General features: G+C 34.0%; 1 protein-coding gene across 1 annotated transcript in view; it reads right to left on the minus strand.

Moving 5' to 3' along the window:
* The window catches only part of LOC121976896 (guanine nucleotide exchange factor SPIKE 1-like), a 135,359-nt gene that overhangs the window by 34,370 nt on the left and 81,835 nt on the right, over positions 1 to 19,154 (minus strand). The window contains exons 23-25 of the mRNA XM_042529296.1: positions 10,943 to 11,018; positions 10,750 to 10,860; positions 3,117 to 3,299 (exon numbers count right to left, since the gene is read on the minus strand). Of these exons, the coding sequence (XP_042385230.1) occupies positions 3,117 to 3,299; positions 10,750 to 10,860; positions 10,943 to 11,018 (370 nt within the window). The remainder of the gene's footprint in view (positions 1 to 3,116; positions 3,300 to 10,749; positions 10,861 to 10,942; positions 11,019 to 19,154) is intronic.

Here is a 19,154-nt window from a genome sequence, read left to right on the forward strand (position 1 = left end):
CTGAAATAAAAGGGCTCGTGCAGTTTCTAGAAGATGTCTATTTTTTCATTCAGCTATACCATTTTGGGATGGAGTGTCAACACAAGATGTTTCATAAAGCATGTCATTCTGACCCATATACGACTGGAATACATTGGACATGTACTCCTTAGCATTATCACTCCGTAGAGTACGGATGGATGTATTGAACTGAGTTTTAATCTCAGCACAAAAGGCACTAAACAGAGAAAATATCTCAGAACAATTTTTCATTAAATATAACCAGGTTACACAAGAGTAATCATAGACAAAAGTAACAAAATACCTAAAATCATTTTTAGATAAAACAGGACAAGAACCTCAAATGTCGGAATGAACTAATTCAAAAGGAATAGTAGCACGTTTATTTACTTTAGGACTCTAACTAAGACGATGATGTTTTGCAAACTGACATGACTCACAATCTAATAAAGACACCTTACCATATTGTGGACAAAGCTTTTTGAGCAAAGATAAAGATGGATGTCCCAACCTATAATGAGCCTTAAACAGAGAAGTGATACTCAAGCAAGCAAAAGAATTTGAGAGTGGTGTGTCAAGAATGTAAAGTCTTCTAGACTTATGCCCTTTACAATAATCTTCTTTGTCAAAAGATCCTGAAACAAGCAATCAGGAAAAAAGTGAGATGCAACAGTTAAGATTACGAGTTAATTGACTAACAAAGAGTAAATTAAAAGATAAATTAGGTAAATGTAAGACAGAGGAAAGAGGAAGCAAAGGCGTAAGATTGATATTGCCAAATCCACGAACACAAGATGGAGACTCATAAGCTAAATTAACAGTATGAGTGTTAGCTTTGAACTGAAAAGTAGAAAATAGACTAGAATTACATGTCATATCGGTTGCACCAAAATCAATGACTAATTTGGAGGATGAGGAAAGAAGACATGCATTTTGTTTACCTCAATCAGCAATAACAGTGACAGAGGGAGATGGCGACTTGAGTGATTCATGATATTTTGAAAACTTGGCAAATTCATCTACAGAAATGAGGACCGATTTATCAGAAGTATCATTAGTGGATGCACTGAAGCTTTCTACACTCAAACTTTGTGTGACCTGCCTTACAACAGTAATTGCATACGATACCATCAGAATTACGCGTTCGAGTTTGAAAATCTTGACTAGTTGATCTTCTAGGCACATAATTAGTATTGCGACTTACTAAAGCACCACAAAGCGGAGTGGGTTTAGTATTTTCTGTACGGAGAATGTGACTAAATACATCTTGTAGAGAGGAGAGCTCAAAACCAGAGAGAACTTGTGACTTAGCATACTCAAAGTAAGGAGATAAGCCAGTAAGAAAGCTCATGACCGTCATTTGCTCTCGTTGGATTTGTTGAACTTTCACATCAAGGCTAAAAGGTAGCAATATATTAAGTTCCTCATATGTCTTTTTGAACACCATAAAATAACTGAGAGGCTGATCTTGTTTTTCCACATTGTAAACGGCTTTGCAAACCTTATACATGTAGGAGAGATTCCCTTTCAAAAATTCTAAATAATCCATTAGTTCTTTAACAAATTCACAATGATTAATTAAACTAATTACCTCACTATCAATACAATTCCGAATATGAAGGAACAAACAAGCATCCTCTCTTAGCCATGTCTGTTTTAAATCGTCTTTAGGAGGATCATCAGTCAAATGCCCATCTTTATCAATACTTCGTAGATAAAGACGAACAATCTTACTCCAATCCAAATAGTTTGAACCATTAAGCTTTTGGTTTGTGATCTTAGACATCATGGGCACTACATCTGTCACAAGACAGAGTTTATTATCAACCATACGATTTCTCTCATGGGAACATAGCAACAGAAAATAGAGTGCACAGATCTGCAGCTTGTGTTAGAAAGACAAAACGCAGTAAGTGGAAGAAAGCGCAGCAACAGGGGACTGAGCAACAGGGGACTGATCTCTTACTTGCGTCGAGAGGATCTGAGGGTAGACACTGATGGTGGTGAATTAGGACAAGAGAACGCAGCAACAGGAAGAAAGCACAGCTACATGGCACGGATCTCTTACTTGCGCCGAGAGGGTCTGAGGACAAATCAGCGTTGCTTCCTGTTGGACGATGGCGGCAGCAGGGAAGACCTTCCTCCTTGTCACTGTCGTCCGGCGACTGTTCTCCCTGACAGCTTGGTGGCTAACACAAGGCAGCAAGGAAGGTGGTCGAAGGTTGGTCGGCAGCAGCAGGCCACCGAGGTGGCAAGGGCAGCAGCTGCTGCTGTCTTCTTTGGGCAGGAGTGCAAGGAGATCAAATCTCCTTGTATCTGTTGTCTGGTTGCCTGCTGGCCAGAGGGACCTACTGGCTAGCCAGCAGCAAGCAGTCCTCAAAAGGTGGCGGCAGCAATAGGGAAAAAGGAAGCACCCCTTTTTCCTTCTTCATGATCACCAGAAAACGGCAAAAGAAAAAAAAAGGGAGAAACCTAATCAAGAGGTCGTCGAAGGAGAAACCTCATACGATGCTATGAGTCGATCCATGTTTTGGCGAAGGCGGAGAGGGCATCGACAGAGAGCGTCAGCAGCAGGAGCAGAGGGCGTTGAAGGAGAACTGTAGAGGAGGAAGTGCAGCAGAAGCAGGTTGGTTGGGAGGAGGAAGTGTTGCCGACGAAGCTGATCCGTGTCTTGGCTAGTGAACGAAGAGCATCGAAGGAGAAAAGGAAACAGGGGTGAGGGAAAAGGAAATCTAATTAGGAAACTATAATTAGGCTAATTGACAATTAGCCTAATTGACACATATATGCTAATTAACTAATTTGTACCGATAATATGATAATTAATATATAGAGATATAGGAACTAATATACACAAATATGATAACTAATATATACCGATAATACAAACTAACACACAACATAGACAAACATACAATTACAAATATGCAACATTTGGCTATAGAAAACTGAAAATCAGTAACTAGACATCTAGAAATCAGGAATGGTCAATGATTACTATAAAGAATGTACCAACTACATTAACATGAAAGATATGGAGAACACAACTACAAAACAGGGCAACAAGTAGAAATACAGTTAGTAATATCACCCTTTTCAATAAGCACAATACAAACCTCAAAATGAATAAGACACTCTTCAAGGAGTTTAAAGAATAATCTGGTTCGTGCAATACTTTGTTGCCATGCTTTAACAAGTGATGAATCATCCAAGTTCCTTATGATTTGCAATATCACAATTAAAACTTCACGTTTTTCAATGGCATGTAAATTATATAACACCGGCATCTCATCCAATATCTGCAGGATAATATATATAGTGTAAGCTGTTATCATAGTTGCAGAAAAAATTAAAGCAAGCTAGAAAAACAGGCCAAGAAACATATTGAATCTTTTTTAATCAAAATCTGTATTCTCTATTTGTTTTCCCAAACATATAGCACAATGACCTGAAATCACATTTCTAAACTAACGTAGTTTAGGACTCTTAAAGTTGATGGACTAACCATTTATACCCAAAACTCGAGCTTTCAAAAAAGGAACTTAAGAGACCAGATGAATTATATAGTTTTATCTTTAAGATACCCTTAAATGAGTGGTAATACTTGTCCAAGTCGAGCTTTAATAAAACGGATTTAAGAGACCAGACCAATTATATAGTTTTATCCTTAAGACACCCTTGTATGGGTGGTAATACTTGTCCCAAACCTAACAGCTTTGATGAGATAATATTTTTTTTGTTCAGTTAGCAATCTGGGTAATGAAAATCGCAATGTTGATCTCACTTAGATGTTGCAAGAATAGAAACTCTCTAGAGCTTGAAGACATTATTACATAAATTATATTCTGATTATAACTTCCCCAGTCCTTTTTTTAGAATTCTGTTGGAATATTGTCTATCTTTTCTCCTAAAATTCTAGTTGATGGAATCATACACTATCATCTACCCCAATCCAATTGGATTTTCATGAATAATGTGGTATAAGCTTACTTAATAATAGAATAAAAAAATTACTATTTGAAAAGCTAGTTATAGTTAATGATGACCTCCCATTGATTCACCATAAATCAGCTGCCGCTAAGGTTGCAAAATAAGAGCTTAAAAACCACTTGCAAAATATAGGAACTACTAGTTAATGTGGACGTCTAAGCATCCTCTAGTGTCATGGGTGGATATGTGCACACTAAGGATAAAGGTGGCCTCAGTTGTGGAACTTGTGAACTTGGAACCTAACCCTCCTTGCTAAGGTCCTTTGGCAGATATAGGCAAAGGAGAACGCCCTTTGGATCAAATGGGTTAATTATATTTACGACGAGCTGACATATGGACATGGGAGGCAACCCACTTAAATTCTCGATCAAGCCACTACTGCAAATACGAGATCTTATATAGATCCCCGAAGGCTGCTGGATAGAGGTTAGCAAATTTGTGGTTGGGGACAGTATACTTTCTATGCAAGGTGCTGGTGACACAGGAGCATCTATTCTTTGGGTGCTCCCATATTGTTGGATTATGGAGGAGGATTAGAGATGTTTGCATATGACATCGGAGATGTCCATCTATTGGAGAGCAATGAGTCTTCCGTAGACATTACCATAGGAGTAGGGTGTTGACAAGACTCGTTATCTAGCCTTGTCATTTGTTATTTATTATATATGGCGAGCTAAAAACTCTAGTTTCTTTGGAGAGGGGTAGTTAGACATTGAAAGGATTTTCAGGAGTGTGTAACTTCATGTATACTGGTCCTTAGGAGTTTACTTTGATTTGATACTTTGTTAGACATGAGTAACTCCCAAGGTTCTAAAATCCGTTACGCGCTAGTCGGGCGCCAAACCAGCGCCTAGGCCATCTAGGCGGGGACTAGGCATCGCTAGGCCGATTCCACAGTATCAACATATATGACATAATAAATCACATTCTATAACTTCAACTCAATAACATCAAATTTAGAATGAGTTTAAAATTACACAACTAATAAAATATCACAAATTTATTCTACTTCTCCATAATTTTCAACGACTTGTTCTTCATCGGACACAAATTCAATATCATCATTGTGATTCTCCTCTTCTTCTTTGGAAGTAAAATCATCCACATGAAGTTCTCTCATGTTGTGACCAAAGGATATTCACATATCTCCACAATGGCATGATATTGTCCACTTTAGGCATAGACCCTCATGGCTCTGCCCAAAAGGCTTCATGTCAATGGAGATATCATACATCTTTTTAAACCTTGATCTTTTCCAAATCTTTCCAATATGGGACTTTAATTGAATCACAAACAATCCTCCCCTCAAACAAAGGATCAGAATTACTCTCAGCATCCGGGTCTCCCCGCGAGCATCCGAGCACCCTGACCTGCTCTGGGCTTTTCTCGCGAGCATCCAGTCACCTTGACCTGCACTGTCTCCCCGCAAGCATCTGGTCAACCTGTCCTACTTCGGGCCAACCCGCAACTTCGTTCAAGGTCATCCCATATGACATCTAGTCTGGACCATAGCTCTGATACCATTCATTGTGACCAAAGGATATTCACATATCTCCACAATGATATGATATTGTCTACTTTGGGTCAATGCCCTCATAGCTTTGCTCTTGGGCTCTACCCAAAAGACCTCATGCCAATGAAGATATTATACATCCTTTTAAATCCATGATCTTTTCTAAATCTTTCCAATGTGAGACTTTGATTGAATCCCCAACATCTCACTCTAGAGCTTTTTCGGAGTTCTCTAATGAAATGACTTTTCCAAAGGATTAGGCTTTGGCCAACTTTCAATTTAATCCCTTTCAAGTCGCTCAATTGAGGAAATATCAGACAATAAATTTTTCTTCAAATCGTTTTCTCCAGCCTTTTAACTCTATGATTTTTCTAAAATGTGGATTTCTTCATTTGCTATGATGAAAATGAAGTTTGGTGCTAGCGGTTAGGGCTAACCAACAAATCGATATTCTTGCTGAACCAAAGTTTAGGGCTTATAAAACTTAAGTCCAACATAAAAAAGGGTTATAATTCAGTTTTTTAATTGGATTTTAACTTTAAAAGCCTAAACTAAAAGAAATCATGAAAACCCTGCATTATTTCCACGGTGCCTAGACGATTAGACGGATTAGTTAGCGCCTAGGGCCGCCTAATCCGCCTAGGCGCCAAGGCCGCCTAGGTTGATCGGTGCGACTGGTTGGCGCCTAGCGCCTAGGCGGCGGCCTAGGACGATTTTTAGAACACTAGTAACTCCTAAAGAACTAGCTCTGGCACTCTTGGTTAGTGCTATACAATTTTTTACTTATCCAAAAAAAAAAGAGACAAAAGAAACAAGTAGACTAATTCATGGGCGAATATAAAACAACAACAACCAAGCCTTTTCCCACTAGGTGAGATCGGCTGTATGAATCCTTTTACACCATTGAGCTCTATCTCCTATTATATCATCATCTATATTTAAATAAATTTTATCTTGTTTTATTATTGCTAACCAAGTTTTTTTTGGTCTTCCTCTTCCTCGTTTGATATGCATGTTTATCATAGTTTCACATCGCCTAACTGGAGCATTTATTGGTCGTCTAAGTACATGTCCGTATCATCATAAACGTGTCTCTCGGAATTTTTCCTTAATAGATGCAACTTTGACTTTCTCTCTAATGCTCTCATTCCTTATTTTATCCATCTTCGTATGTCCACACATCCACCTTAACATCCTCATCTCTGCAACTCTCATCTTTTGCTCATGTGCTCGAGTCATAGCCCAACATTCAGCTCCATATAACATAGCAGGTCAGCACTTACCTTTAAGTTTAAGAGATACTTTACGGTCACATAAAACACTCAACGCTCCCCTCCATTTCACCCATCCTGCTTGTATTCTATGTAAGACATCTCTCTTAATCCCTCCATCATTTTGCAAAAATGATCCTAAATATTTAAATCTTTCGGTTGCAGGCAACTCACCCTCTCCTATCTTAACAATTGTCTCATTACTTCTAATATTGCTAAACTTAAATTCCATATATTCTGTCTTTAATCTACTAAGTTTAAAATCTTTCCCTTCTAGTGTTTCCCTTCAAGATTCTAGCTTAGCATTTACTCCTTCACGTGTCTCATCTACCAAAATAATATCATCTGCAAACAACATACACCACGGTACTGTGTCTTGAATGTGCTTTCGTCCATAATTAGTGTAAAAAGATAGGGACTTAGAGCTGATCCTTGATGTAACCCTATCTTTTTAGAAAACGATTCGGTTAATCCTTCTGAAGTCTTCAATTGTGTCGTTACATCCTTCTACATATTCTTAATTAGTTCAATATATACCATGCTAACACCTTTCTTTTTTAGAATTCTCCAAATAATTTCTCAGGACTTTATTATAAACATTTTCTAAGTCAATGAATACCATATGTAGATCTTGATTTTATTCCCAATACTTTTCAATTAGTTACGAAGATGTATAGTTTCTATTGTCAACATTCTAAGCATGAATCCAAATTGATTTTCGATTACCGTGGTCTCCTTTTTCATTTTCAATATTAAGTTAAATAACTTTGTAAGCCATTTAACATCTTGTTTCCCTCGGCGCTTCCATACTAATATTGGAATATCATCTAGTTCAACGGTTTTCATTTTGCATCTCATTTAAAGTTTGTTTTACTTCAAAGTTTGAATTCTACGATAAAAATTTAAGTTTCTATGCTCATTTGACCCATTTAAATTACCTAAGTTAAGTTGGTCACCTAAACCTTCATTAAAAAGTGATGAAAATATTTTAATACATTTTATTTGACTAAGATCTCTTGTTTTTCTCTCTCTCACTTTAAGTATTATATAAATGTCTCTTTCCCTTCTTTTGGATACAATTTTGATATAAGCTTCAAAATTTCATTTTTTTGCTTCACTCACTACTTTCTTGGCTTCTTTCTTGGCTATTGTATATTTTTTTAAGTTTTCCTCGTTCTTACAAATATATAATTCCTTATAAGATATTCGTTTTTCCTTTACTTTTTCTTGTACTTTCTCATTCCACCACCAAGATTCTTTACTTAGTGGTGCATGCCCCTTTGACTCACCGAGTACACTCTTAGCTATTATTTTCAACTTTGATACCATCTTATCCCATGTTGTATTAGAGTCATCATATATTTCACCTAATGCTTGTACTTCTACCTTCTCCTTAAATATATGTTGCTTCCCATCCTTTAACTTCCACCACTTAAATCTAGGAATTGTATATATTTTCTTTCTATTGATACTATGTTTGAGGCGTATATCCAACACTACTACCCTATGTTGGGTAGTTAAGCTTTCTCCAGGGATGACTTTGCAATCTTTACAAATCTTTCTATCCTTCTTCCTAACCATAAGAAAGTCAATTTGCGATTTATTATTCCCACTTTTGAATGTGACTAAGTGTTCTTCTCGTTTCTTAAAAAACGTATTAGCTAATATAAGGTCATATGCTATCGCAAAATCTAATATAGTTTTCCCTTCCTCATTCCTCGTTCCAAACCCATAATCTCATGTACTCTCTCATATTCCTCATTTTTTACTCCGGCATGCCCATTTAGATCACCTCCTATTAAAATCATTTCATTTGGTGAAATATTTTGTAATATTTCATCTAAGTCCTCCCAAAACCTTGATTTGGTAGCTTCATCTAATCCTACTTGTGGTGCATATACACTAATTATGCTCATAGTTTCTTTCGCCACTATTATCTTAAGAGCTATAATTCTATCCCCTTTTCTAACTACTCATACAACTTCATCCTTTAACAAACTATCTACAATAATACCCACTCCATTTCTTGCTTTACTCATCCTTTAAATATATTCATGGGCGAATATATTTATGAAAAATCAAAAATTAAGAGAAGCTTAGAGGTTGAAGCAGGCTTGGCAAGCAAAATTAATTTGAAGTAAAAATAATTTCATAAGAAGAATGTGAATTTTTCATTTTGAAAATAACTATTGAGAAAAATTAGGAATTAGCTCATAATTGAATAAGATCCAAGGGTCAAGATTAAAAGTTAATCTTTATAAATATATAACCTAATATAAGGTCGACATGAATAACATACGAATGTCAGAATTGGACATTCTTTTAAGCCTCTCTCTCTCTCTCTCTCTCTCTCTCTCTCTCTCTTGTGTGCCGACATTGTTGGTAATATCGGCGATGCGCTAACATCGTTGTTTCCTTTCTAGAAGGATGAAAACACATCCGTGTTGCAAGAATCTAGTCACGCGGATGACATAAGAGTTGGATAATCTGTGTTAATTTTATAAGACAAGAATGAATCTAATTTTGTTCTAGTAATTTGTTATGGTTTGATTTAGCATTGCAATGAAGGAACATTATAAAATATTTTTTTGTGTTACTTTATATTGTGACCGTCACAACACATGGACCACTTACTTTGGCTAGTCTATATGTAAAACAAAGATTTTAAAAATCAAAGTTGTGTTGGAGTTTAAATCTCTAATCAGAACAATATGATTCTGAAATTTATGATTATGCTGACATCAATTGAATTAAATTTTAACAATCCTCATCCATTTGACTTTCTTACTTCTAAATAAAGTCTATAACAAATAAAAAATCATTTAAATTTCAATTTTAGAATAATGAGCTACAAAGTATTACATTTATCAAGACTAATATTTACACACCTTGCTAATACCAAACAAGTATCATGCATTGGATGAGAGTAAGACTTAAACTATTTGGCTATAAAAGTTTTGGTAATCATTTAAAATTAGTACAATTTCGACATATATTAAGATTTGGCACATTTTGGCACATGCAAACACTCAAAGCACTTTAAAACTATAACAATTAAATAATGAATTAAATTAAAATATTTATTGTGCTATACAATATTGAAACTTGACAGGCATATGTTGTGTATCGCAATGAATTAAGATGGGTATTACTCATTTAATCTTCTTTCATCTAGATTTTCTACCTTTTCAAAATTATATCAATGAAATGATTGAACTAAAAATAATTTTACTTATTTTTATTTCAATATGCAGTATAATGAATTCATATAAATTTTACTCATAATCTTCTTCAACTTAATTCAGTTAAATACATAATGAAATTAGAATTAAAAAAGTTACAAAAAAAACAATGATTATATACTTCATCTTGACATATGTCTAAGTGTGCTCGAGTGTTGGCACAGTTCAATACTAAAACAATCAACATGGAGGCATAGGCGACATTTTTGTATCAATCAGTATCAAATTTCAGTAATTTAAAGGAAGAATTGTACGTTTCAACCAATTCACCCAACATGGAACCAGATTTCAAGAATGGTGTAAACCAAGCATACTCTGTAAACTGAATACTGAATAATAAGGGGACAAGCAATCTACAACAGGAAAGCAAAACATCAATCTGAACCGTTTAAGGATGTATGTGTATAGATTCATCTATATAGGTATGTATATGGGAATCTATTAACGTATATTTGTATGCATATTTATAAAAGATGTATTATTTGATGGATATAAAGATATTTTTAACTTAACTAATATTTTTTATTATTTTAAACCAAAATAGAAGTCTAAATTCAAATCCAAGCTCCTCAAGCTCTCTTCCCAATTGGAAATAAAGGGAATTAGATGAAGGAATGTGTACAACAAATAACTGTCTAGCAATCAGTTAACTAAGCCTCAATTATTATCACACAAATTCATTTATAACGACTGAATGGAGAAAATAGAAAAGGAAATTTAAGCATTTGGCTACCTGGCCAATAAGAGGGAAATACAGCTGGGCAATATATAACTTATCCTCCAGTTTTTGGTAACGGGAATCAAACTCATGCTTACACATGAGAACCACTAAGATGCGAGCTGCCTATATATATCGAAACAAAGTAGTTTAAGTGGAAGTTCAGAATTGTTGAATTTAAAAAAAAAAATCAAGAAACATAGCATACTTTTGCCCGTTGTAATAAATCATCATGATCCAGGGTAAGGAATATTTCCTGGATTAGAACTGATGAAAGATAATTTCTGTCCAAAAAAATATTTAAGAATTATAAGGTTAAATATTAGATGCAAAAACAAAACACCAATATCCTAGATTATTAGGTAATCTAAGTTACAAATACACCACATGTCCAGGTTTTCAGAGTAATTGGTTCACCACAGCTAGTCTGCATAGAATTTTATGTTATGTTCATTTTAAGATTTGTGGCAAGTACAAACCTAATACTCCACAAACAAAATATTCTTCACAGGACAAAAAGAAGTAGCTTATTCGTCTCTGCATCACTATCAACTATCAGACTGGCAATAAAAGATGGCAATTTCTGCATCATCATGACCAATCAGATTGGCAATAATATCCAAGTTAGATAAATATTGTGGGAATTATATACAGCAAAGTATACGTGGATACTTTTTCTAGTTTCCACTATAAGAAATTTCAAAACACACATTCAATGGTATATTTAAACTTAAGATGGGCAAATATACAACAACAATCTTATCCCACTAGATGGGGTCGACTATATGAATCCTTTTATGTCATTAGACTCTATCTCCTATGATATTCTCATCTATACTTATATAAATTTTATTTGGTTTTATTATTTCTAGCCAAGTCTTTTTTTGGACTTTCCTCTTCCTCGTTTGATATGCGTATTTGTCATAGTTTCACATCACCTAACTGGAATATTTATTGGTCGTCTAAGAACATGTTCGTACTTTCTCTCTAATGCTCTCATTTCTTATTTTGTCCATACTTGTATGCCCACACATCCACCTTAACATCTTTATCTCTGCAACTCTTATCTTCTGCTCATGTGCCCGAGTCATAGCCAACATTCAGCGTCATATAACATAACAGGTCTAACCATCATTTTGTAGAACTTTCCTTTAAGTTTTAAAGATACTTTACGATCACATAAAACACCCGATACTCTCCGTCATTTCAACCATCATGTTTGTATCTATGTAAGACATCTTTCTTAATCCCTCCATCATTTATCAAAAATAATCCTAAATACTTAAATCTCTCCGTTCTAGACAACTCATCATTTCTTATTTTATTAATTATTTCATTACGTCTAATATTGGCAAACTAAAATTTCATATATTCTATTTTTACTTTATTAAGCCAAAAACCTTTCATTTCTAGTGTTTCCCGCTAAGATTCTAGTTTAACATTTACTCTTTCATGTGTCTCATCTACCAAAACAATATCATTTGCAAACAACATACACTACGATAATGTGTCTAGAATGTGTCCAATGAGTTCGTCCATAATTAGTGTAAAAAAATAAAGACTTAGAGTTTGACCAATTTTGAAATCGTATCTTTATTGAAAATGCTTCAGAAGTCTTCACTCTAATCGTTACATTCTCGTATATATCCTTGATTAGTTCAATATATGTTACGCTAACACCTCTCTTTTCTAGAATTCTCCGTATAATTTCATTTCTCTTGGATTCTATCAAAAACTTTTTCTAAATCAACGAATATCATGTTTAAAACTATAGTCAGTCGCAAGCCTAGATAAAGGAGGGTTGTGTTAGGTTACCAGTCGCGTTAAAACTATGACAAATATTCAATATATAGATCCATTAAACTATTATGCTAATGCTAGGTTGTTCCCCGGAAGGAACGCGTTGCAGGATCCGACTGTAACGTCTCAGCAAGGACTGCTACATCTCCAGAACACGGATGTAGTGTTAAATATGCAAGAGTTTGCATTGCAAGATCCGACTATAACGTATCAGCAAGGACTGCTATATCTATGTGAGAACTTGGATGTAGTATTAAATAGACAAGAGTTCTCACACCATAGATTGGAAAAGAACAAATATAATAAGAAAATTAATAGTCTAATATTTGGAACATAGACATAAGAACCCTCACTAGTAAATCAATGGAAGTAGTAGATACGATGATTAGAAGAAAAATTAATATTTTGTGTATACAAGAGACAAAATGGATAGACGAAAAGGCAAAGATGATAGAGAACTCGGATTTTAAGTTATAGTACACATAAAAGAGTAAAGCAAGAAATGAAATAGGTATTGTTGTAGATAGTTCGTTAAAAGATATGTTGGAGAATTAGTTAGAAAACGGGATAGAATTATAGCCCTTAAGATAATAGTGACAAAAGAAATTATAAACATAATTAGTGTATATGCACTGCAAGTAGGATTAGATGAAGCTACCAAATCAATGTTTTTAGACGACTTAGATGAAATATTACAAAACATTGCCAAATAAAATGATTTTAATAGGAGGTAAACTAAATGGGCATGTTAGGGTGAAAAATAAGGAATATGAGAGAGTGCATGAGGATTATGGGTTTGGAATGAGAAATGAGGAAGAGAAAATTATATTAAATTTTGCAATAGCATATGACCTTATATTAGCTAATACATTTTTTTAAAGAAAAGAGAAAAATATTTAGTCACGTTCAAAAGTGAAAATAGTAAATCGCAAATTAAATTTCTTATAGTTAGGAAAAATGATAGAAAGATTTGTAAAGATTGCAAGGTCATCCTTAGAGAAAACTTAACTACCCAACATACATTAGTAGTGTTGGATATACACTTCAAACATAGTATCAATAGAAAGAAAATATATACGACTCATAGAATTAAATGGTGGAAGTTAAAGAATGGGAAATAAAATATATTTAAGGAGAAGGTAGAAATACAAACATTAGGTGAAATATATGGTGATCTAATACGACATGGGATAAGATGATATGTTGAAAACATGCACCACTAAGTAAGGAATCTGGATGGTGGAATGGAAAAGTACAAGAGAAAGTGAAAAAAAAATGAATAGCTTATAAGGAATTATATATTTGTAAAAATAAGAAAAACTTAAAAAATATACAATAGCCAAAAAGAAGTAAAAAAGTAGTGAATGAAATAAAAAAATAAAACTATTGAACGATTATATCAAAAATTGGATACAAAAGAAAGGGCAAGAGACATTTATAGAATAGCAAAAGTGAGAGAAAGGAAGACAAGATATCTTATCCAAATAAAATGTATTAAAGATTAATGTAATAAGGTACTAGTAAATGATGAAGAAATAAAAGAGCAGTGAAAAAAGTATTTTCATCAACTTAAATTTAGGTGACCATCTTATAACAACAACAACAAGCTTTTTCCCACTAGGTGGGGTCGGTTGTATGAATCCTTTTACGCCATCGAGCTCTATCTCCTATTATATCATCATCTATATTTAAATAAATTTTATCTTGTTTTATTGTTGCTAACCAAGTCTTTTTTTATCTTCCTCTTCCTCGTTTGATATGCATGTTTATCATAGTTTCACATCGCCTAACTGGAACATTTATTGGTCGTACATGTCCGTAACATCTTAAACGTGTCTCTCGGAGTTTTTCCTCAATAGATGCAATTCCGACTTTCTCTCTGATGCTCTCATTTCTTATTTTGTCCATATTCGTATGTCCACATATCCACCTTAACATCCTCATCTCATCTTCTGCTCATGTGCTCGAGTCATAGCCCAACATTCACCTCCATATAATATAGCAGGTCTAACTGCGATTTTATAGAACTTGCCTTTAAGTTTAAGAGGTACTTTACGGTCACATAAAACACTCAACGCGCTCCTCCATTTCACTCATTCTGCTTGTATTCTATGTAAGACATCTCTCTCAATCCCTCTATCATTTTGTAAAAATGATCCTAAATATTTAAATCTCTCGGTTCCGGGCAACTCGTCCTCTCCTATCTTAACAATTGTTTCATTACTTCTAATATTGCTAAACTTAAATTCCATATATTCTGTCTTTAATCTACTAAACTTAAAACCTTTAGGTGATCATCTTAACTTAGGTAATTTAAATAGGTCAAATGAGCATAAAAATTTAAATTTTTATCGTAGAATTCAAACTTCAGAAGTAGAACAAACTTTAAATAGATGTACAATGGAAAACTCATTGGACCAGATGATATTTTAAGGTATGGAAGTTCCTAGAGAAACAAGGTATTGAATGTCTTACAAAATTATTTAACATGATATTGAAAATGAAAAAAAATGTCTGATCAATAGAGGATAAGTACTATAGTTTCCTTATAAGAACAAGGGAGACGTACAAAATTGTACAAACTATAGGAGTATTAAACTAATGAGTCATACCATGAAACTTTGGGGAAAAGTAATAGAAAAAATATTTAAGGAAACCACAGTGATCGAAAATCGATCTAGGTTTGTCTGGAAGGTTGACAATAGAAGTTATACATCTTCTTAGACAATTAATTGAAAAATATAGAGAGCAAAAATAAAATCTACAGATAGTATTCATTGACTTAGAAAAACTTATGATGGAGTCCAAGAGAAATTATATAGAGAATTCTAGGAAAGAGAGGTGTTAGCGTAATATATATTGAACTAATTAAAGATATGTACGAGAATATAACAATCAGAATAAAGACTTCAAGCAGAGTAATTGAAGCATTTCCAATAAAAGGGTTACATCAAGGATCAACTCTAAGTCCCTATCGTTTTACACTAATTATGGAAAAACTCACTGCACACATTCAAGACACAATATCATGACGTATGTTGTTTGCAGATGATATTGTTTTGGAAGATGAAACACATAAGTAAATGCTAAATTAGAATTTTGACGGAAAACACTAGAACGGAAAGGTTTTAGGCTTAGTAGAATAAATAAAGAATATATGGAATTTAAGTTTAGCAATATTAAACGTAATAAAACAATTGTTAAGATAGAACATGACGAGTTGTCCCGAGAACTTTAAATATTTAAGATCATTTTTACAAAACAATAAGGGAATTGAGAGAGATGTCTTACATAGAATACAAGTAGGATGGTTGAAATGGAGGAGAACGTCGGGTGTTTTATATGACCGTAAAGTATCTCTAAAACTTAAAGAAATATTCTACAAAACCAGCTATTTTATATGAAGCTGAATATTAGGCTATGACTCGAACACATGAGTAAAAGATGAGAGTTGCAGAGATGAGGATGTTAAGGTGGATGTGTGGACATACGAGGATGAACAGAATAAGAAAATGAGAGCATTAGAGAGCAAGTTGCATCTATTAAGAAAAAACTAATGCAACTATCAGAGTTGCATATCTTTTCTTTTGTGTGATGACACTCATAGCAATACTCTAGAACTTACTTTGCTTCTTTTTGAAACCATAGTAACATATGCATGTATGAAAATGATAGAGGATATTTTTCATTCTTATTTCCTCATAATTTTCAATTTCCTTCCCACAATTTTCTTCAAAAGAAAAAAAACAATTTCATATATCATTTCTATCTTTAATCATCTCTCTGCTTGCCCTATCTCCTTGAGAGTTTGGCTAATAACTTGATATGTTTGTTTGCCTGAGATGGACAAATCCTAAGTGTGGGGGAGGGGTTAGGATATGTTGGAGATTGTGGATGTTTTCATGAGCATTGAAGTGTGGGATTTTTTAGCATGATGTGAGAATCTCAACCAAATTTGAGGATTCTATTTAATCATTAGGTTGGCTCATAGTTTTGTGGGATTGAGTTGTTAAAAGATGGAACATTTGGAGAATTTAGTTCAGTTCAAAAAGAAGAAAAGAAAAAAAAAACATAGTGATACAAGAGCTTTGTATTAATTTGAATTTGTCTGTGCCAATGTTCCTTACAAATTTTCTGAACAGTGATTGGTCCAAGTCAATGACTTGGTTTAAAGAGTCATTTGATGTTTCATTTGTTTGTGAAGGCTACATTATGTTGACAGGGAAAGAAAAAAAGAGAAAACAACAAAAATTGTGAAAAAAAAAAACCAAGAAAAAATTTAGAAATGAAGCAAGTTGCAGAATTTGAGAATAGAGTTGCAAATGGGAGATCTGGCACTTGTAGGTTAAAAGGATGAAAAGATGCTGTTGTGGGACATCAAATCTGTTTGTCTTCCCAATCACATGAAATGAGTTCATTTCCCTCTTAACCAAGGAATAGGTACCAGTTACAAATGAGGGAAACACATCTTAATAAGCTGTTACTAGAATTCTAGTTTTATGTTTTGAAATCTGTACCAAAACAGAAATGCAGTTAGAAATGCAGGAATTGAATTGCATTTCCAGTAATTCAGAGCTGCTAATATGGAATTCTTATTGCCGACCTCCAAGAGATGCTTGATTGAGATTTTTTTTTTAACAATAAAGGAGATGCAGAAATGAAGAATGCTGAAAGCTGCAGCAGTGAGACAATATACAGGAGATGTGCCCGTTTGTGCGAATCTTTCAAGCTGTTTTCTGATCCGAAATGAATTGAATTCAAGCCCCTATTGATTTGGTGCTAAATGAGATCTTCTTTCAATATTAAACCTCATAGCTTGACCTGAGATTCCAGGGAGTCCAGATCTTGAAACTGAAGCCAGTTCTTGAATTTGAGATTTGAGTCCTAAATTGATCCCTAAAATCCTTGAATTCCAGCAATTCTACTAGAATCAACGGAGAAGCATCTAAGGTGGATTATTCTCTGAAATTCTGGAAGAATACCAAGTTGATTCATGGCACAAAAAAAAAGGACAGAAAAAAAATTCTGTGAGTTGCTGTAAATTGAGTTGGGGTGGGCGGCTGTGATTTTCAAAAGCTTAATTTTGGTTCCAAATTGATGCAAGTTGATGCCAATCTCAAGATATACTAGAAACAAATGTTAATGGCACAACGGAAAAAAGAAAAAGAAAAAAAACAGGGCTCAAGAGAGATTGAGAAGTTGAGCTGTGAAAAATTCTGAGTATGCCAAAATAAATCTGTCCTGGTTTTGATAAGTCAAGTTTTGTTACAATTTTTTATTAATGACAACCTCAAGGGAAGCTCCTACACATTTATTATCAATCGGTGTCATTGTTTTTTTCAATTCTTTCATTATTAGAAGCTTGAACCACAGTAAATATTGAAACTGAAACTGAACTCTTAGCAATAACAGCCAGTACCTATGATTTGGATTTGAAATTGCTGGACTGTATGGTTCTTTGAAAATGAATCAAATGTGATCTCATGGAAGCTTACCTACAGTAGTGCTACGAAATAATGAATTTGAATGGAAAAGAAAATTGCAGTGTGGTGTATCAATCTGAAATGCTTCATGCAAACTTCTTTTACAGTCATATAATCAGTGAAAAACTTAAGGTATTGATCTGAGGAAGTAGCAGGGATTGAAATGTTGAGTTTAAATACTTGACCATTGCAGTTTGGGACTGATTTGGTTCAAGTTTTCAGAGCTAGCTACCTCTGAGGTTGATGTAATTGTGGTTACCTGCTGAGCTAATTGAAAAGCTGGTCGGTTTAAGAGATGTGAAGTGTGGAGGTTAAGCTAGAACAAGCCAACAAAGTGAAGTACATTTGACCAAAGACATGGAAGATAAGTATTGAGTAGGCTTCATTAGTGGATGTATATTTATATTCATCATTAGGCTAACTCATCAGGTTTATTCTTCCAACTCTCTAATTCTTGCATTGAAATCTTTCCTCTCTTACCATTTTGTTTGTTTAGCTCAATTTCCTTTTGAATTTATTTCAATTCTTAATATCTCCTTTTTAATTCATGTATGTTATGTATTTACAATGGCGGAGAAGTAGAAAATAAGTAAGTTTATGGTAGTGAAATGTTATGAGTAGGCCCTTGAGTGGAACTCCACATTTGCACATGTTTTTAGAGCTAGAAATGAGATGTTACCTTGTGAAGCTTTTTTCATTTTTAGTCAGTAGTTTGATATCACCATGCTTGTTTGACTGGTGTAAGTTTGGATTTATGAATGTTTTAATCCTTGTAAATTTGATGGTCCTAGGTAAATTTCTTTTACTATTTTCAAAGTATTGTTCGGGGATAATTGGGAGATGTTTTAATTGTATTTAGTTTTCTTTGCTTGCTCGGGATGTGCAAGAATAAGTGTGGGAGAATTGATAACACCATTTTTTGCATATTATTTTAGCCTTAATTTCCACGTTTTAATCTTCTCATATGGTTAATTGTTAATCTATATCATGTTATTGAGTTATGTTGTAATAAAGAGATTTTTTAAAACATTCATATTTCAGGAGAAATACATTGTTTATATAACCACACAACCCTAAGCATCAACTTAGAAATACAAAAGATAAAAAGACTTATCTACCCTTGTTTCTCACAACACT

This window comes from Zingiber officinale, chromosome 4B, assembly GCF_018446385.1.
Source record: "Zingiber officinale cultivar Zhangliang chromosome 4B, Zo_v1.1, whole genome shotgun sequence".
Classification (NCBI taxonomy): domain Eukaryota; kingdom Viridiplantae; phylum Streptophyta; class Magnoliopsida; order Zingiberales; family Zingiberaceae; genus Zingiber; species Zingiber officinale.